Source organism: Gadus chalcogrammus, chromosome 17, assembly GCF_026213295.1.
Source record: "Gadus chalcogrammus isolate NIFS_2021 chromosome 17, NIFS_Gcha_1.0, whole genome shotgun sequence".
Classification (NCBI taxonomy): domain Eukaryota; kingdom Metazoa; phylum Chordata; class Actinopteri; order Gadiformes; family Gadidae; genus Gadus; species Gadus chalcogrammus.
The window spans coordinates 7,685,429-7,706,762 of NC_079428.1; the positions used below are offsets into that span (position 1 = coordinate 7,685,429).

The 21,334-nt window shown below is 43.0% G+C and overlaps 2 protein-coding genes across 4 annotated transcripts in view; one reads left to right on the plus strand and one right to left on the minus strand.

The window, feature by feature from the left end:
* pde5ab (phosphodiesterase 5A, cGMP-specific, b) overlaps positions 1 to 13,959 on the plus strand; it is a 57,874-nt gene extending 43,915 nt beyond the window's left edge. For all 3 annotated transcript variants that reach the window (XM_056576059.1, XM_056576057.1, XM_056576058.1), the window contains exons 14-22: positions 2,166 to 2,291; positions 2,412 to 2,506; positions 3,154 to 3,241; positions 4,021 to 4,121; positions 4,913 to 4,990; positions 5,513 to 5,576; positions 7,858 to 7,932; positions 8,423 to 8,506; positions 9,627 to 13,959. In XM_056576059.1, the coding sequence (XP_056432034.1) occupies positions 2,166 to 2,291; positions 2,412 to 2,506; positions 3,154 to 3,241; positions 4,021 to 4,121; positions 4,913 to 4,990; positions 5,513 to 5,576; positions 7,858 to 7,932; positions 8,423 to 8,506; positions 9,627 to 9,746 (831 nt within the window). In that variant the 3' untranslated portion in view covers positions 9,747 to 13,959. The remainder of the gene's footprint in view (positions 1 to 2,165; positions 2,292 to 2,411; positions 2,507 to 3,153; positions 3,242 to 4,020; positions 4,122 to 4,912; positions 4,991 to 5,512; positions 5,577 to 7,857; positions 7,933 to 8,422; positions 8,507 to 9,626) is intronic.
* A 3,948-nt stretch (positions 13,960 to 17,907) lies between these two features.
* Positions 17,908 to 21,334, minus strand: part of mad2l1 (MAD2 mitotic arrest deficient-like 1 (yeast)) — a 3,645-nt gene continuing 218 nt past the window's right edge. Inside the window, exons 2-5 of the mRNA XM_056576210.1 lie at positions 21,166 to 21,312; positions 20,701 to 20,821; positions 19,370 to 19,473; positions 17,908 to 18,536 (exon numbers count right to left, since the gene is read on the minus strand). Coding sequence (XP_056432185.1) covers positions 18,364 to 18,536; positions 19,370 to 19,473; positions 20,701 to 20,821; positions 21,166 to 21,312 — 545 coding nt within the window. The 3' untranslated portion in view covers positions 17,908 to 18,363. The remainder of the gene's footprint in view (positions 18,537 to 19,369; positions 19,474 to 20,700; positions 20,822 to 21,165; positions 21,313 to 21,334) is intronic.

Here is a 21,334-nt window from a genome sequence, read left to right on the forward strand (position 1 = left end):
ATTAAATGATGCAGGTTTCAGGTTTAAACCAGCTTCATCTGTAGTCTTCATCTCAAGTACAACCATTCCTGCGTGTTTAGACGCTGGAAACATGTCTCGATTTGTGAGAGATTTGAGGAGAGATTTAAAGCGTTTGTGTAAACAAGGCCATAGAGAGACGAGGGAGGGGGGGGGACGAGAGACACAGGGTTAGAGAAGGAGAGAGGGGGTTAGAGGGAGGGAGGAAGAGAGAGGGGAACGGACAGGCATGCAGACCTCGGACACACACACACACACATCTAGGTTCAGGGTAGGTTTGTATTGGAGCCCTTGTCCATTGGGAGAGCGTCTGTTATGTAACCAAAGAATCCCGAACATCTTCTCAGAGCTTAGAGCCGCCCACGGGTTGAAGTTGTCATTGCTTTCAAAATTAAGTTTTCAACATAGTTTCATAGTCCCTGCACGAACAGAGAGAGACCACAGCCACTGCAGTTTCTAGGCTAACATTGACTGAATAAATGATTAAACCATACTTTAACGAGGTTCTCCACAAGCTGTTTAACATGTGAAGATGTGTCGCGTTATGTTTTTCATCAACTTGTGTAAGGGTTAAGTCAAGATCTACATGTCATTAATCGCTCTTTTCTGCTGTTGCTTTTGTTAACGGGTTAGGGGTTAACCGCAAGACCCTCACCATGACCCATACTTCTAAAGATAGACGAAAGCATTGCTTGCAGAAAGGGACTTTTACAACCAACTTTAAGAGCAGGATTTCAAGCAGAGACACTGGGGGGAGGATTTTGTGTAAGGGCTTCAGGAAGGAACCAGACTGATGTCAGGAACGGTTACTGCGAGTGTGTACCGCGTAGCACATGACAGCCTTGAGAGAAACCAGTGCGGGCTGTGCGTGTGCACTTGTGTCCACGTGCAAGTGCTCATGTGTATTTCTATTTTATGTTGTGCGGTTTCAGGTTTCGGCTGTCTTTTAAGCAAGTAGTTTGTGGCTGATTTGAATCTGTACCGAACGCGCACTTTCTCTCTTTAACATCAAACTGAAAACCGCGCATCAAAAGCCAAAAGCTAACACATACTTACCCTCTGCGTTCCCCGCCTCCCCCCAACCCCTCCACACACACACACACACGCGCGCGCACACACACACACACACACACACACACACACACACACACACACACACACACACACACACACACACACACACACACACACACACACACACAGTAAGCACATCATGGGGTTGCTGGTTCTGTGGTAGCCCTGAGGTCTTCCATGATGGGAAGACATCCTTCTCTACATTGAGTGTTCTGGTAGAGAGAGACAGGGAGAGAGAGAGACAGGGGGAGAGGGGGGAGGGAGAGGGGGGGAGAGAGAGAGAGAGAGGGTGAGAGAGGGGGAGAGAGGGGGGGAGAGAGAGGGGGAGGGAGGGGGAGGGAGAGGGAGACGGGGAGAGAGAGGGAGACGGGGAGAGAGAGGGAGAGAGACGGGGAGAGGGAGAGAGAGGGACGGGGAGAGAGGGACGGGGAGAGAGAGGGAGAGAGACGGGGAGAGAGCGGTAGAGAGAGAGAGAGAGAGACGGGGAGAGAGATAGAAAGGGACGGGGAGAGAGCGGTAGAGATAAACGGGGTGAGAGGTAGAGAGAGAAAGGGAGAGATGAACAGGTTGAGAGAGGTAGAGAAAGACAGGGAGAGAAAAAGACCAATGGACCTTCATAGAGACAAACATTGATTCGGAGGATCAGGGAGGTGAGGTGGGGGTCTGACTGAAGATAAATGTTGGAATTCGAGGGACGTCTGCCCACCCAGAGAGAACGATGTAGTCTGTCAGTTGGAAAATAGCAAATGTCAAATAATTCGCCCATAAGAACGCAGGGAATGCTGATGACGGAGGAGAATGGAGGGGGCGTAGCTATGACCTATCAGCCATATGGTCGCAGAATACTCGAGGAGAATTATTATTTTTCTCTTTTTATTCTCACTTGCTTTGAAGGTTGAACCACTCTCGCTCTCTCTCTTAATCCACACGGTCCGATTCTTTCTCTCTTTCTACCTCCTCCATTAGCTAACCCTTCTTTTGCTTCTTTTTCAACCCCCGGCTCTGACTCTGCCCCCACCCCTCTCTCCCTCCCTCCCTCCCTCCCTCCCCCCTCCTGCCCCCCCCCCCCTCAGAGTCTGTGCCACTGGGTCATGAGTGTGAAGAAGAACTACCGGCGGAATGTGGTCTACCACAACTGGCGGCACGCCTTCAACACGGCACAGTGCATGTTCGCCGTGCTCAAGTCCGGACGCCTGCAGGTACGGCGGCGTTAGCTCGCGTGTTAGCGCAAAGGGCTTCCCAGCGACCTCGGCGGACCCCGACACCCCCTCTCACGACGCACCCCCCCCTGTCCCCCCCCCCCCCCCTGTCCCCTCCAGAACAACATGAGGGACCTGGAGATGCTGGCGTTGATGATCGCCGCGCTCAGCCACGACCTGGACCACCGAGGAGTCAACAACTCCTACATACAGAGGTAGGGAGGGAGGGGGGAGGGGGGAGAGAGGAGGGAGGGAGAGAGGGTGGGGGGAGGGAGAGAGGGTGGGGGGAGGGGAGGGAGGCGGGGGGAGGGAACAGTAATTGATTATTAGTATTTTAGGGATTAAATTGGATAGATGCATGAATGAATGAAGGGCTGGCTGGCTGGAGGGAGGAAGGGGTGTGTGATGGCTGGAGGGACGGATGAGTGACACGAGGAAGAGATGAACGGTGAATGCATTAAAAAAAAAGGCGGGATAAGTAGATGGCTGGAAAAGCAAATTGAACGGGATGAAAAACGGTTGATGGATTTCTGGATAAATGGACCAACATATGGTCTGTGTATACACCTGTAGCTTGGCATGAGAATGGAACACGTGTGCGAGTGAATGTGTGATTGTGTGTGCGTTGCTTAGTGTAAATAGTGTGGCTTTGCTGGCCGCTGGAGACATGTCACATATATTTAGTGTGGTACTGAGTAGTGGTGGCATGTGTATATATACACACAGGTCCCTTGCTGAGTGTGTGTGTGTGTGTGTGTGTGTGTGTGTGTGTGTGTGTGTGTGTGTGTGTGTGTGTGTGTGTGTGTGTGTGTGTGTGTGTGTGTGTGTGTGTGTGTGTGTGTGTGTGTGTGTGTGTGTGCAGGAGTGCCCACCCCCTGGCTCACCTCTACTGCCACTCCACCATGGAGCACCATCACTTTGACCAATGTCTGATGATCCTGAACAGTCCAGTAAGCACACACACACACACACACACTGAAAACCTACAGAAACACACACAGAATAAAAACACACAAACACATACAGAACAAATACACAAAGAAATACCCCCCACACACACACACACTCAAAACACAACACATAAAGACATACCAGACACAGATGAATTGCACGCACACACACATTGGAAACATACACAAACTCACACCGAACAAAAACACAGCCACACACTAAACCCCAGCACACAAAGATGTATGCGAATTGTGCACACACGCATAGACATACACAAACACACACATACACACACATGTGTATATATATATATATATATATATATATATATATATATATATACACAGACACACACAAACACTGTTGCTGGTCTATTGCAGAGCTGTCCAGATAATATGGGAGTGGAGTGGACAATAAAACAGAGGTAAACTCCAGGCCAGGACCATCTTTATGACTACACTGGAGATAACAGTTACTGGGAACCATTGGACTGGAGACACACACACACACACACACACACACACACACACACACACACACACACACACACACACACACACACACACACACACACACACACACACACACACACACACACACACACACACACACACACACACACAGGCAAGGAGATGGGGTTTGCATTACTGAGGCCCTGTTCCCAAAATGCATGTGTAAATGTATACTAACTCTCGAACTCATCATCCCGTCTGCATCTCATTCTATCCTATTCCCCCTCCTTTGCATATCCCTCTCTTCCTTCCGTCTCCTCTCCCAGGGGAACCAGATCCTGAGTGGCCTGTCCCTGGAGGGGTACAAGGCCACTCTCAAGATGATCGAGAGGGCTATTCTGGCCACCGATCTGGCTGTGTACATGAAGTAGGTGCCCCTACCTGTCACACCCAGCTGGAAGTCTCTCTCTCTCTCGCTCTCGCTCTCTCTCTCTCTCGCTCTCGCTCTCTCTCTCTCTCGCTCTCGCTCTCGCTCTCGCTCTCTCTCTCTCTCTCTCTCTCTCTCTCTCTCCCTCTCTCTCTCTCTAAACACACCAAATGGTGGGGGGAGGAGAGAGGGAGGGAGAGATAGATAGAGGGAGGGAGGTGGAGTAAGAGATACTAGGAAAATAGGAAGAGATAGAGAAGATGGGAGAGAAACAGAGTCAGAGAGAGACAGGGAAGAGAGGGGGAGCCAGAGAGACTAGTAATAGAGGGAGAGAGTGTGGGGTTGGGTGAAGATGTGGTATCGTAACCACTCAAAGCTAGATGGGGAGAATTCAGACCCAGAGAGCTGGAGGTGGCATTTGCTTGTTCTGGCAGTGAAGCACCTGGCTATGTAGCCGCTATTAGCATGAAGCAAATGGTGACAGTGCTGGCTGATGTCTGCAAAGCACATGAGAACGGGTATGAATGAATACTAAGAGTATACTAAGGATAAATGAATGCATGAAAAACACGATGAACTGGGGAAAAAGTCATTGAATTGTTTTTGCTCACATAACGGAATCCATTTTTTGGTTTTGACTTTATCGGTTTAACTGGTATTTTAATGTGTGTGTGTGTGTGTGTGTGTGTGTGTGTGTGTGTGTGTGTGTGTGTGTGTGTGTGTGTGTGTGTGTGTGTGTGTGTGTGTGTGTGTGTGTGTGTGTGTGTGTGTGTGTGTGTGTGTGCCACCAGGAGGAGAGGGGAATTCTTTGAGCTGACAAAGAACAGTCAGTTTGTCTGGGAGGACGAGGACCACAGAGACCTGCTGAGGTGAGACACACACACACATATGCATTCAAACAAGCACATGCACAAGTATCGAATGTTAACCTCATGTTAGGCTGAAAATATTTATATTTAAATTAAGAACTTATTATTATTATTATTATTATTACTATTAATATAATACATTGATTGACTGTTTTTTTAAGGACTTCATCCCATGATAAGTTACATGAAAAAAGTTATACTTGTGATATAAGGTTACCTGACACTGTGTATGGATATGATTATAATAATAATAATACATTTAATTTAGAGGCGCCTTTCAAGACACCCAAGGTCACCTTACATAGCATATAGTCATCATACATTTTTTAAAAAAACAAGACATTGTGGAAAAAATAAATAAACATAAGCAAGCATTATGTATCTCTAGTCTTAACTGCATTCTTTTAAAGGAGACGATAATTTACTTGTACAACCGACGCACACCACAGTACTTCCAAAGGTAAGGTGGAGAGACAAACTAAGTGGCCCGGCACTGTGTGCTGGTTTGGATCCCCCCTACAGGTCAATGCTGATGACTGCGTGTGACATCTCCGCCATCACCAAGCCCTGGCCCGTGCAGAAGAGGGTAGGAAGAGGAATCATACTCGTATTTGAGCACTAGTACTTTAGTGTCACAGTTGACGGTGGTCCCTTTCTATCAAGCCTTACACGTTTTACAGCCTCTGTTATTAACATTTCCATTTACATTTAGGGCATTTTAGCAGACGCTTTTATCTAAAGCGTCTTACAGTAAGTACATTTGTCAGAGGAGGTGAAACAATATATCGCTGTCATTACAGTAAGGATGTTCATAAAACCAATAATCTAACCAACAATCGCTTGGTTTACCCATTCCCCGTATGCAACAAAGATAGCCAGGATAAGATGCTACACAACTGTTGTGTCTTATAAGTCGCTATGTATAAAGGCGACAGAGGAAATTAACTTTTACAATCGTATTGTTTTAGACCACTTAATTTACTTTTTGGGGCCGGTCTTCAGTACACCAGCGGTTTCTCTATTTGTGTTTTTTTTCAGAAGGTTTCCATTGTGTGATGCGTTGTACGTTGTGGCCTTTTTCATAAAAGGATACTTTCTTGTGTAACTCTGTAGACTACACTCACTCGCAAAACACGTTACCCTGTATCTTCCCTCGTCTGTCTCTTTTCCTTGCCTCATCTAGCATCGCCTTGCATCTCGCTCCGTCTCTCTCTCTCTCTCGCTCTCTCACTCTTCATTCGTCTCTTCTGCATTCACTTTGTCTCTCTATCTTTCTTCATCCCTCTCTTCTGTATTCTCCTTGCCTCTCTCTATCGCTCCTTTTATTTTCATATTTATTTTCTTTATTCACCTTGCCTCTCTGTCTCTGTCTCTGTCTCTGTCTCTCTCTCTGTCTCTCTCTGTCTCTCTCTGTCTCTCTCTCTCTCTCTCTCTCTCTCTCTCTGTCTCTCTCTCTCTCTCTCTCTCTCTCTCTCTCTCTCTGTCTCTCTGTCTCTCTGTCTCTCTCTCTTTCTCTCCAGCCCTCTCTCCATCTGTTCCCCACTGTAATGCTGTTCCCTCTGTCTTGCGTGCAGTTCTTCCCCAGACACCCATTGTTATCCTCTCCTGACCTAATGAGGACCTCCCAACCCAGTGCACACTGTGCTGGGACAGCCGCGCCGTGTGTGTGTTTTTGTGTGTGTTTTTGTGTGTGTGTGTGGATCACCGAGTGCTCGTTATAATTCAAACAGCTGTGCCCCACGGTCCTCAGATGACACCTTCTAGAACAAAACACACACACACACACACACACACACACACACACACACACACACACACACACACACACACACACACACACACACACACACAGAGATGCACCAAAACACACAGCCCTGCGTGACTGCAACCAACCCCGTTGAGACTGTTATCTCCCTGTCTCTCTCATCCTCTGTCTCCCCCTCTCTCGTCGTCTCCTCCTCTCCCCTCATTTTCCATCCCTCTCTCTGTCTGCTGTGCTTCCTGCTGTGCTTCAGTCGTTGATTACACATTGCCAATCAACGAGCCAGTTGCAGGTTGTCTGGAGTGAACACACACACGCACACACACACAAATAATCACACACACACACTCTCTCTGAACCTGATGCTGATTGGCCCTCCTCCCAGCAGTAGGTCACATTTTATTCGCAGGCTGAGACCATTAGCTTAGCTATTAACATGGCGGGGGCCGCTCCAGTTCCGACTGGTTCATATCTCTTTCACATCTCTGTTTCCCAAGTTTCCTTTGTAAAGCTGTGTTCTGCGTGTTTTTTCCTTCGCTCTCTCGTTCATTTTCGTTGTTGATTTTCGATGGATTCCACTCCTCTGACTCACTCTGTCTCGCTCGCTTCCCTGTCGTTTGTCTTTTATTCGTCTCCCCCCTCTCCCTCTCTGTCCTCTCTCCGCTCCACCCCCCCATCCAAGAGTCACCTGTGTTTTGGTCACTTTGCTGCCTTACTCCCACTGCTTTCTCCTTCCTGTCCTCTGGTATCATTTGTCTTGTAACGTCTCTTGATGGTCCCCCCCCTGGGTTCAGAGAGCAAGAGTAACTGTCAAAATAACCGAGGCTTCCTTCCTTCCTTCCTCCTCTAATAACGACAGACGTTCTTGTACAGAACAGGGATTTGTTTAATGTGTTTTTCCCCCTGTTAAGATAACAACAATCACTATATCAGTTGAACCTTTTCTATTGTATTCTTCAGAGCGACCGCTAGCTGGCCACTGTTCAAAATAGGGTTAGATGATCTTGTTATTTGTAAACAAATCCATCGGACATATTGGGTCGGTCAGTGGTCTGCGTGGGAATCGTGCTCTGAGATTGACCTTTCCTCCTGTACGTTCTTACAGATCGCTGAGCTGGTGGCCACAGAGTTCTTCGAGCAAGGAGACAAGGAGAGAAAGGAGCTCAACATCGAGCCCATCGTACGTCGAACACCTTCCCAGAATGTTCCATGAGATTCAGATTCAGAGTTTATATTATTAAATCTTTAAAGTACACAAGAGTAAACGTCTTAGGCTTGGTTCCTCAACAGCCACATAGCAGCAACAACACAAGATATAATAATAAGTAGTACCGTGACATGCTGAACCTCATTGCAGCAATCGTGTTGGCTCCTGATCCCATTTGTTCTCCAATGTTACATTCTACTATCAAGCTTTAGTATGCGGATATTGGAATGACCACAATATCACGGCTTACATTGGTATTTATTCATTCCATTAGCACCGAAATGTTACATGTTATGACCCATTCTGTTTATACAAAGGTTAATACGTCATAAGAAGTTTTTGGCGTAAAGCATATCGAATCATGGAAAGATCACAGCCATAGAGCCACAAAATGTCAAGAACACCTGAGCAGCTGTATCTTATTTCACCCGTCCTTCGTTCTTCCCACTGCTGCTGCTCTCAGGACCTGATGAACCGTGAGAAGAGAGATAAGATCCCCAGCATGCAGGTTTCCTTCATAGACGCTATCTGCACACAGTTGTACGAGGTATGCCGGTGTTGTGTTCCACGCACGCATTTTATCATTACGAAGTCATTTGAAAGGCACTGATGAGTGATGTCACTTGAAATACCGTGATGAGTTTTTTCAGTTGGAATAACGTGATGAATGATCACTTGGAATACTAACAAATGAATGTGATTACCCTTCCATCATTTGGAGCCAAGCAGAAACATCATATTCATAACCATTGTTTTCGGCCCTTAAAGTTTACTTTTGTTGTGTTGGGCAACTCTTTAATAATAAAAATAATTACACAAATTATATTTTAATAATTATATATAATAAATAATACTACATAATTTATTTATTTCACGTTAACAACCGTTTTGGTTTATATTCTCTGACACTCTTTGAAGGTAGAAGTTAACTCTTATCTCGTTCTCTTCTGTCTCTGTCTGTCTCTCGCCCTCCTCGGTCTGTCTGTGTCTCTCGCTCTCCTCTGTCTGTGTCTCTCACTCTCCTCTGTCTCTCACTCTCCTCTGTCTCTGTCTGTGTCTCTCACTCTCCTCTGTCTCACTCTCCTGTCTCTGTCTCTCACTCTCCTCTGTCTCTGTCTGTGTCTCTCATTCTCCTCTGTCTCTTTCTCTCACTCTACTGTCTCTGTGTCTCACACTCTCCTCTGTCTCTCACTCTCCTCTGTCTGTGTCACTCGCTCTCCTCCATCTTTCTGCCTCTCGCCCTCCTGTCTCTGTCTCTCGCCCTCCTCTGTCTCTTTTTGTGTCTCTCGCTCTCCTCTGTCTGTCTTTGTCTATCGCTCTCCTCCATCTTCCTGTCTCTCGCTCTCCTCTGTCTCTCACTCTCCTGTCTCTGTCTCTCACTCTCCTCTGTCTCTGTCTGTGTCTCTCATTCTCCTCTGTCTCTTTCTCTCACTCTACTGTCTCTGTGTCTCTCACTCTCCTCTGTCTCTCACTCTCCTCTGTCTCTGTCTGTGTCACTCGCTCTCCTCCACCTTTCTGCCTCTCGCCCTCCTGTCTCTGTCTCTCGCCCTCCTCTGTCTCTTTCTGTGTCTCTCGCTCTCCTCTGTCTGTCTATGTCTCTCGCTCTCCTCCATCTTTCTTTCTCTCGCTCTCCTCTGTCTCTTTCTGTCTCTGACCTCCTTGTCCAGACGCTGGCCGGTATGTCGGAGCACTGTTCCCCTCTGCTGGACGGCTGTCAGCAGAACAGGCAGCGTTGGAAGCGCTTGGCGGAGCAGTGCGAGAAGGGCGGAGTCAACGGCCTGGAATGAGAAGCGTTAACCCCGCCCCCAGACCCAAACCACTCCCCCTCAACCACCACTTGTCATAGTTTTCAACTCGCTGTCAATCGCCAGAGACAATGTCAGCACTAAAGCTATATTTATTACTGCAGCATTTGTTATTAACAAAAAAAATATATTGTTTTGTTTTTGTTTTTACATTTTTTGCACAAAGTTGACTTACAAACTCATGACAGATTTTAAACACTTTTACCAAGACAAGGTCATCACGCAATAGGACTACAGAATATTCCAGAAGAAGCAGTAGCAGAGCTCCAGAACCAATATGTACCCAGAATCTCTAGAACCACTAACAGTGAGTGACTGGGCTTCTAATGTACACAGTGAAACAGTTTCATGACATATCTAAAGGTTCAAAGGGCTTTGGTTAACAACTTGAATGCCAACCACACGCTGAGATTGAACCACAGGAAAAGCGCAATTTTTACTGCCTGAAATGACTGCCTGCTGATTTGGTAGATGACATCACTGTTACGCGGCTCAAACGTAACAAAGAAATGGGGCAGGAGACCGTGTGACAATCCACGTTAACATCACCCGGCACCAATTTCAGCCAATCAGAAGATCTGTTTCAGTTATCTCTGGTGCCATCCCTGAGGTTTTAGTTTGGTAAATGGTTACTCAACATAAGCACACCTAACAGTTTGGCTCTTTTATAATGTTCACATTATTCTTCAATAATACGTATTTATTTTTCTTTGATATATATTTATTATTTTCTGCTATTCTAAGGGCATCCTCGTTACGAACACCCGAGTCTTGAAAGGAATTGCAGGTTATCAATTAATTCCTGGCTCTGAGTTTGTTTAGGACAAACATTGTTAGCAACCCCCAAGAAATATACTGTATGATTGGTTTTTAAATTGTATTATGTTTTGTTTTGTTGTTGCAAAATGTCAACGGCCAAAGACTAGGTCTGTAATTGAAGTGGGCCTAGAATCTTCCACTGCCTCCTCTTGAAAGAATGCTTGCCACCAAGGTACCATTTCATAAGTCAAAACTCAGAATTCAGATACTAAGATAATAATACAACCCATCATCAGTACTCTGTTGATTATCGATTGACAACTGTCAATCACTTAACCACCGTCTTCATTCTTTAAATAAAAGGTTGAGAGCCCGTTCAACACATTTTCTAATTAGCCAAAACCTAATGGACAAGTATCCAATAAGTGACAGAGTTAGACAAATCAAACTCTGCGATAAGAACGTAAAAGAACATGTGACCTATCAATGGACCATCACACTGCCTTCTGCCGAGTCAGTGTCCCCATAATTGTTTTGTCAATTGAGAAATTAATTAATTCGAAGAAAAAAAACTTGGCATCTTTATTCAACACTACAGACGGCGGTGGTTTAGGCATCTGTAATTTCGTAGCTCATCTTAGTTATTTCACTAATATCTGTAACCGTTACCTGTTTTTTCCTACACAACATGTTGTACTCGATACTCACAATAAACAGTTTTTACATTTTACATATTTACATTAACTTACATTAGCTACAGAGCCTTCCCTCACACCTTTCATATATTTGTACTGTCTTCTTCGCTAAACACATGCTCAGATATCAACAAACCCTGGCGGCATTTTGGAATTGGAACTTTTACTTTCTCTGGGAATGTAAACTCGTGTGCCTGATGATTCGAAAATAAAAGTAGGCATTGTTTTTAATTATTTTGACCCCAACTCTTCTTCAAATATAAGACAAATATTTTTAACATTAGGTTAATACATTACATTATTTCTGAAATGACACTAAGAAAACTGAATTAAAATACTTGTTATAAATCCTACTTAATTATATTCATAGTAACATAATTTGTGCATACTGCAAACAGCTGTAAGAGCTACTATAAAAACCCAATATAATTTTACCATGGAGTACACCTCCCATAGGCCTAAGCAGTGTCCTGGAGGAGAAATCAAAGAAAATAGCTGTGAAAGAAAAGATTCGGAATGGCCCGTCTTGGTATAAAGCCCCCTCGCCACCACGACAAGGCAACAGTATCCAGCTGCAGCCCCAGAGAACAACACCCTGGCGTGACAGAACACCCAGGCGGGACGGAAGTACTGTGGCTGGACGGAAGTTACCTCCGATAAAAAAATGTATTTATCGCTTGAATTAACATAACATAGAAATAAAAAAATATTTAGACACGTCAGTAACCATTTAAAGGTTTAACGTTGTTCAGACATACCTCAGGATTTTTTCTTTGTGTTATTAAACTTATTAGACCCAAAAATTAGAATAAAACAATATTATGACACGTCAGTAAGGTTTTTTATAGCTTAATTTTTTTAACGTTATTGAGACTAATAAACTGATTTAGTGTGTAGACAATTATTTAATAGAATTGTGTATTATACACTTTACTCATTAAGTATTTGACCATTAGAATTAAGTAATTAGAATGAAGTAATTGTTTTAATATGTCTAATAGAATCAAATTAAATTTTTTGTAAAGTATATCATCATAATTTGATATCAATATACATTGAAGAATAACCACACCAAAGTTTCCTCACAATTTATGTAACAAATAATCTACAGAAGCTTAAAGATATAGCTTCTTCATGCCGACTGCCATCAGCTCCAACTCACTGTCAAAAGAAGCAAACAGTCAAATCAATATTAAGCCTATACAATATATTATTTCACTGGAAACGTCATTCACTTCTCTTTTTCGCTTCAGTCTGAAGACTGGTGGAAGTAGTCCAGCCGCCATTTGTTTGGCCTCCTCCATGAAGTGTGGGAACCTTCTGCTGTGCCTGTATAAATAAAGAGAAATGATTGTAGGAATTATACATATTTTGTTAACATTGGGGTTGAGGTATATATTCATATTTGAAATAAACAAAAACATACCCATCCAGGTGGAAGTTCTCAAGCAGTACTGTGCACCCCCATTTTCTGAGGACAGGCATGTCTTTCTAAAGTAAGGGGATATTCCAAGAATTGACAATGATAAAATATGTATACAAGTATGATTTTTTTTATGTTGTAACCTTACATATGTCAAAAATCCAATTCTTATTTTAAACGTATCGTTTCAATCGTCAGCTCTTTTTTCATTTGATGTAATGCCTACCTACAACAGTGAAGTCAAACGGTGCCTCCATGGCAAGGTACCAAGCATACTGTGATGGAAAAATGTAATTGGTGACAACATTCACACGCGTTGTTATAGTGCTGAGAGGGTGTGTTTTTGAGTCAGTTGTGATCGCCGATGTCTTGCTTTCTTGTACTTTTGCCTCTGTAGTCTGTTTTGATGCTCGTCATTGTAGTCCTTTGCATAACCTGACCTTCTTTTCTCATATTACTATTCAGATGTAAAGCCGTTTCGCCGAATTCAACAAAAAACAGAGGAAAGGACACAACATTATCGAGACCAATCTCATGGGCCCTGACGAACCGGTGAACGGGATAAGTCTGATGAATTTAACAACGGGTCGAACCAATGATGGAAGTCTTCAACAGCAGATGAAACAGGACATGAAACAGTACATTTGTTACGAATGAGATCAATCTTATTTTAGATTTCTGTTGCCTACTGTAAAACCGAAGAGATCAGTCGGAGTCAATTGCTAATCCGATAAAGTTGGATGGAAGGAAGCCAATGAGTTGGATGACACCTAGGATAATCCCTCAAATCACAAATCTTTGAACAAGATATGCATTGAAGTAGAAACATTTATTTCCCTGTGATATCATAGATGTTTTTCCACTTTGATTTTGCTACTGTTTCTGGGACATGTGATGTTTATAATGAAAGACCAGTTCAAATAGGATTTCTGTCATTGTTTTATATGATCTAGAATTTCTGCGGAATTTCATTCACAGCGCAACACATGTGACACTTGATGTGAAATGGCTGGAGATAGAATATAGGCCTTCCTAGACCTTCAAAGGAATTTGGTGCAGCGGTCAGGGCTGTTGGTTAATGTTCTGTAGTCTCTGGTTCGAGTCCCTGCTCACACGGCAACAAGAGGTACCTTAATGGATATGTCTTATTTCTCTATCATGTGAATGGTAAAGTCAAGTATAACCTCCAAGCACGGTCTGGATAGCGTCTTGGTGGTGAAGCGGTCAGAGGCAGTGGTTTAATGCTCTGTAGACGAAGGTTTGAGTCCCCGCTCACAGGGCCACCAGAGGTACGTAAATGGATACATCTTATTTCTCAATCATGTGAATGGTAAAGTCAAGTATAACCTCCAAACACGTACTGGTAAGCGTCTGGGTGGTGAAGCGGGCAGGGCTGTAGGTTAACGCTCTGTCTGCTAAGGTTCAAGTCCCCGCTCACGCAGCCACCAGAGGTACCTTAATGGATACAACTTATTTCTCAATCATATGAATGGTAAAGTCAAGTATAACCTCCAAACACATTCTGGAAAGCGTCTTGGTGGTGAAGTGGTCAGGGCTCTCGGGTAAAGCTCGGTAGACTCTGGTTCGAGTCCCTGCTCAAACGGCCACTGGTGGTACCATAATGGATGCATCTTATTTCTCTATCATGTGAATGGTAAAGTCAAGTATAACCTCCAAACCTGATCTGGTAAGTGTCTTGGTGGTGCAGCGGTCAGGGCTGTCGGTTAAAGCTCTGAAGACTCTGGTTTGAGTCCCCGCATGCACGCACGGCTAATAAGAATGTTGAGCATTCCGTCACTATGGTTCAGGTTCTCGGATCTGAACCGGGGTTCAAGAGGTATAGTAATGGATGCATCTTATTTCTCTATCATGTGAATGGTAAAGTCAAGTATATCCTCCAAACACATATTAGAGGCAGAGTCTTGGTGGTGCAGCGGTCAGGGCTGATGGTTAACGGTTAGTTAACGCCCTGTAGACTAAGGTTCGAGTCCCCGCTCACACGGCCACCGAGATAAGAATACACCAAGGTCGGCTCCTCCACGTTGGCGCGTATCCCAGAACCCCACCGCCCCATCTCCGGGGGGGGTGGGGGGGGGTAAGGACTAAAGGGGTCTTGCTACTTGTGGTAAGGACTAAAGGGGTCTTGCTACTTGTGGCAAGGACTACTATTTTACTTTTCCCATTATAATTTTTACTTTTTAAAAGTTTCCCTTTTTTGATGATACTTTTTAAAAGATATATTTATATATTTTTTTTAAATGTGTTTTTTAATTAAAAAAAATGGTGTTATTTTTAAAAAAGGGTTTTATTGTGGGGTTTTTTTTAAAAAATGTTTTCTTTTAAAAAAAAGAGTGCTTTTTGTGGGGGTTTTTTGAAAAAATGTTTTTTGTGTTTTTTAAAAAATGAGTTTTTTTGTGGGTTTTTTTTAAAAAAGGGTTTTTTTGTGGTTTTTTTTTTTAAAAATGTTTTCTTTTAAAAAAAAGAGTGCTTTTTGTGGGGGTTTTTTGAAAAAATGTTTTTTGTGTTTTTTTAAAAAAAAGTTGTTTATTTTTTTAAAAAAAGGGTTTTTTTGTGGGTTTTTTTTAAAAAATGTTTTCTTTTAAAAAAAAGAGTGCTTTTTGTGGTTTTTTTTTGAAAAAAAGTTTTTTGTGTTTTTTAAAAAAAAAGTTGTTTATTTTTAAAAAAAAAGGGTTTTTTTGTGGGGTTTTTTTAAAAAAGGGTTTTTTGTGGTTTTTTTTTTAAAAAATGTTTTTTGTGTTTTTTAAAAAATGAGTTTTTTTGTGGTTTTTTTTTTAAAAAGGGTTTTTTGGTGGGGTTTTTTTTAAAAAGGGTTTTTTTGTGGGTTTTTTTTTAAAAAATGTTTTCTTTTAAAAAAAAGAGTGCTTTTTGTGGGGTTTTTTTTAAAAAATGTTTTTTGTGTTTTTTAAAAAATGAGTTTTTTTGTGGGTTTTTTTTTAAAAAATGTTTTCTTTTAAAAAAAAGAGTGCTTTTTGTGGGGGTTTTTTGAAAAAATGTTTTTTGTGTTTTTTAAAAAAAAAGTTGTTTATTTTTTTAAAAAAAGGGTTTTTTTGTGGTTTTTTTTAAAAAAAGGGTTTTTTTGTGGGGGGTTTTTTAAAAAATGTTTTCTTATAAAAAAAAGAGTGCTTTTTGTGGGGGTTTTTTGAAAAAATGTTTTTTGTGTTTTTTAAAAAATGAGTTTTTTAAAAAAAAAACACTTTTAAAAAGTGTTTTTTTTTAAGTGTTTTTTAAAAAAAAAGTTGTTTATTTTTAAAAAAAAAAGGGTTTTTTTGTGGGTTTTTTTTTTAAAAAGGTTGTTTTTCAAACTTTTTTTTCTTTTTGAAAGTTACCCTTTGATGAAACTTTTTAAAAGTTATATATTTTTTTTTTTTGGTGTTATTTTGTTGTTTTTTTGGAAAAAAGTGCTTTTTGGGGGGAAGGTGTTTTCTTTTTTGAAAAAAATGGTTTTATGGTTGTTTTTTTTGAAAAAATGTCTGAATTTTTTTTTTAAAGGTTTTTATTTTTTTGAAAAATCTGTTTTTTTTTTAAAAAAAAAGGTTTCTTTTAAAAAAGTGTTTTTTGTGTTTTTTTTTCAAGGGGTCTTGCTACGGGGGTAAAGACTCAAGGGGTCTTGAGGCATTTTTGAATGCCCCTGTAAAGTTTCATCACAGTGAAACTTTCAAAGGGTCATTCAAAAAAGTAGCAAGACCCCCTTATACTTGACTTTACCATTCACATGATAGTCCTTACCCGGTGGGGGTAAGGACCCCTTAAGTCCTTACCGCAAGTAGCAAGACCCCCTTTAGTCCTTACCCGTGGAACCCCACCCGCCCCAGAGGAGGGGGTGGGGTTCTGGCACGTTGGGGACCGTTTGGGGGTACTCCCTTCTTGGTGGCCGGGTGAGCGGGGACTCGAACCTGAGTCTACAGAGCATTAACTAACAGTTAACCATCAGCCCTGACCGCTGCACCACCAAGACGCTTACCAGTACGTGTTTGGAGGTTATACTTGACTTTACCATTCACATGATTGAGAAATAAGATGTATCCATTAACGTACCTCTGGTGGCCGTGTGTGTGTCTCATAGTGTCTGAATGCTCAACATTCTTATTAGCCATGCGTGCATGCGGGGACTCAAACCTGAGTCTACAGAGCGTTAACCGACAGCCCTGACCGCTTCACCACCAAGACGCCTTGGTGGTGGTCATAGTTGACTTTACAGCCACCAAGGTACCTTGGTGGCTTACCTTTTCCAAAGGTCATACTTGACTTTACAGCCACCAAGGTAACTCTGGTGGCTGTGTGAGCGGGGACTCGAACCTTAGTCTACAGAGCGTTAACTAACCGTTAACCACCAGCCCTGACCGCTGCACCACCAAGACGCTTACCAGAACATGTTTGGAGGTTATACTTGACTTTACCATTCACATGATAGAGAAATAAGATGTATTCATTAATGTACCTCTTGAACCCCGGTTCGGATCCAGGAACCTGAACCATAGTGTCTGAATGCTCAACATACTTATTAGCCGTGCGTGCATGCGGGGACTCAAACCTGAGTCTACAGAGCGTTAACTAGCCGTTAACCACCAGCCCTGACCACTTCACCACCAAGATGCTTATCAGAATGTGTTTGGAGGTTATACTTGACTTTACCATTCACATGATAGAGAAATAAGATGTATCGAGTATTGTACCTCTTGAACCCTGGTTCTAAGCAGGGCACCTGAACCTACGTAGTGTCTGAAAGCTCATCATGCTTATTACCCGTGCGTGCGTGGACTCGAACCTGAGTCTACAGAGCGTTAACCGACAGCCCAGACCGCTTCACCACCAAGACACTTAACAGAGCATGCTTGGAGGTTATACTTGACTTTACAATTCACATGATAGAGAAATAAGATGTATCCATTAAGGCACCTCTTGAACCCTGGTTCTGAGCAGGGAACCTGAACCATAGTGTCTGAAAGCTCCTCATGAAGGGCTGGTGGGGCTAGAGCCCCTCTTGCCCCTCCAGACGAACTCAGCCAGAAGAAGCAAAATTATTATCCAAACGTATTATTTTATAGTACTTTCTGGGGAGATTTTTTATATATATATATTTTCTTTTTTTCTTTTGAGAGTAGGTGGGGCCGAGTCCCACTTGCCCCTTATGACCAGTCGCCACTGATCGTTCTAGTAACGTCAACGTCATAAACGTACAGCCATTCATTTTTGTGATTTGCTGCCCTCTTTTGGTCAGGCGAATTACTACAACCGAATCACCCATTGAAGAATAAATCGCGACTGAAGGAATAAACTACCTTTATTAGACAGAAAAAGTAAACCACAAAAAGCCACCTGCTAAAACATAAGCTTGTGAGGAAAAAAAGTAAGTCCAACACAGGTTTATCGACTATATAATATTGCTATAATATTTACATCAACTTTGAGGCACTGGTTCAGCCACTACATCTCAAAGAAGAACATCTTGGGACACAAAACCAAAAATAAGACAAAGCTACGATTTTTTAAAGACAATAATGACAGTAGCAGGACAACATTCAAATATATGGGCAGACCCCAGACAATGAAGATAGGACATACATAAAGGCAGTGTAAAAGTATCTCGAGGAGGTCATCCTCCAAAAGGTAGATGACTAGCGAGTATATAACAGCTTATAAAGAGGGGGGAACGTGTGAGAAAAGAGCAGGGGGAGGGAAAGCAACAGGGGGGAGGGTTTGGTTAGGCAGAGTCCGTCCTCTTGTAGGCTACCATGCTGTTGACCTTATGGATGGACGTAGTGAAGGAGCGAAGGCGAACCTCCTCTGATTGGTCAATGATCTGGGGCCCTGACTCCTCCCACTTCTCGGGCACCATCAGGTCTTTGTCCGTGTAGACCAACAGGTCAAAAGCACCTGAAAACAGGGTGGTTTGAGGTTACCGACACGTACATGGTTTTGTGTTGCCGTACGTATGTAATTATATATAGTGCAGCATGTTTTCTATTTTCAGCCATCTATTAAAGTTGTGAAATCATTCCACCAGGTTGGCACGCCCACTTGGGATGTCACTAGGGCACAGGGGAAGGCCTGTTTTCAAACGGCTTGTAATGGACAACAACAATCACACCTGGTGGCATGATATCACCTCTTAAACACTAATGCTAATGTCACAAAAAAAACACGGCCATCCTGGACGCGATCTTTGAAATGCGTTACCATTCAGAAATTTTCTAAAAGAGGGATACAATTTTTTTTTCATGTTTACTAAAAAATCTATGTGCCTAAAAAAGAGGGACCGGGTGTTAGGGCATTGACTTTTGCCCAAAAATCATATTCGAAGTTTGTTTGTTGATTAATATTAATATTCAAATATTTATTAATAATATTTCGACCATTAAATGCCTTCAGTAAGACATGGATTGGGCTCCGCAAGGTTTGTTTACCGGCGTTGCTATGGTTACCGGTCTTGCATGTTCCAACGGTTTATTAGGTTTCTAATAAATCGCTGTCTAATCAATACTTCATTCACTGCCTCTTCCGTTGTCATTACAATATTATGAATAGACTGCGTCGGGACTTACCCTCTTGGCCTGCCCATAACTGGTTCGAATATTAAGGGCTGCCTAATATTCATCCGAATTTGGATTTATTTTTTGATATTCTAATTATATTCGAATAACACAGTTCGGAGACAAAGCCCTGCCGGGTGTGGGAGACTGCAGGGTAAATCCGATGGAGGTTCTCACAGGCGGTCTCCAGCAGGGGCAGGAAGGTGACGGTGGCGGTTATCTGGCGGATCACGGAGCGGATCTCATCTTGGATGGTCTTGATGGACTTCTCCCTGGGAGCGCTGCGCACAGGACAGTGGGGGGGGGGGGGGGGGGGGGGGGAAGAGGAAGAACAGGTGAGGACGCCGATAATGGTGGGAACAGGGGCGGTAGGACTGATCTGCATGCTGTGCCTGCTACAGTATGATACACCACCTACACCCCTCTTAAGGGCTGATTATGGTCCCACCTTCACACAACGCAACGACCACGCAGACACTTTGACGCAGTCGTAAACCTTTATGGTTCTGCGTCGGGTTTAAGTAAGCGGACCAATCCTGGCTGCTGCGGCGCCACGACGGAGGGTTGCTGGCGTTGGACGCAAGGAGGGTCCACAAGGACCTAAGGCAGGGGTTCTCAAAGTTTTGACAGCTTAGGGCCAATTTAGGAACCCAGAATTGGACTGAGGGCCGCCAAAGGAAAAAAAATTAGGCAGGAAACGCCGTCAGCATCCCAGTGGTGAAAAAAAACATTGCACCTCGGACCTCTGGGAGTGAGGTCAAGTGAGGTCTAAATCACGAAACTGAGGTTCACCCTTTCAAAGTAATGTGCAGGCGGATTAAAACTACCAAATGTAACAGGATTTAACTGAAAGCTAGAGAGTCTACTTTTCTCTTTCAAATAAATAAAAATCCAATTTTTTTTTGACTTACATCTGTATATCATTGCGGGACGCCAGGAATGTTTCGGCGGGCCGCACTTTGTGAAAAAAAATGACCTAAGGAGTCCGTAACCCCCTAGTGTTGCGTGAACATGGGACCATAATCAGCCCTTTATGCACTTATTGTATGTACAACATCCTTAAAGATAGTACTTAGCATCGTGTAGCATCTTATCCTAGCGATCTTTGTTTTGTACAGGGAATGGGTTAACCTAGTGATTGTTATTGCTTGCCACTTCTGGTTCTATTAACATCCTTATTGTACCGACACCGATATACACTCTTTCTTCTGACAAACGTACTTATTGTAAGTTGGATTGGATAAAAGCATCTGCTTAATGCCCTAAATGTAATCTTTGAAATAAGCAGGTCAAAAGGTGAAAACTATTTGTTTTACTGATGAAGAAGATAGATTCCACTTACAATTATAAGCTTTTTTTTTTTTTTTTTCTTACATGTCTTCCAATATTGGTAATGAAGTTCCCCTAAGTACCTTTCCGAATGTTTGAGTGTCATTTCAAATAACAAATGGGCATTGGGCGCCCCGCTACACAGTGTGATCACAGTCCGTCTACCACATCCATCTTACCTGATCTCCTTGGCCGACTTGTCGCACTCGATGTCGAACTGCCACCTCTCCAGCACCTCGTTGGTCTCTAGGCACGTGATGACGAGCACCAGCTTCTGCACCGTGCAGTCAAACAGCCACTCTGAACACACACAACAGAGGCCACACTTCCGAATCAATTTTATTGTATTGTACAAGTACACAAGAGAACAATTCTTAGGCTTGGTTCCTTAACAGCCACATAGCAGCAGCATCACAAGATAAAGTCAAATAAGATGGGGGGAAATAAAAATAAGTAGCAGCATAGATCACAATAATAATAAAACAAACTAAGGGGGTGGTAATAATAAGTAATGCGGTGTAGTAAAGTGTAAAGTGCAGAGTAAAAAAAAAATGATATATTTTTACAACAACACAACGTTAATCATGGAGCCTTTTGGGATTAAACCCGACCAGGACCACCTTGGATGTATCAGAGTATGGTACCTTTGAGTTGAGCCACGACCTTGGTGAGGTAGTCCTTGAGCTTGCCGTCGGTGGTGAGCTGCAGGCTCATGTCGTACTGGGTGACCCGTGTGAAGCTCTCCGGGGGGTAGATGCCCCTCTGGTACAGGATGCTGTTGATGCCGAAGGCTGCGGAGGTGAACCATTATCA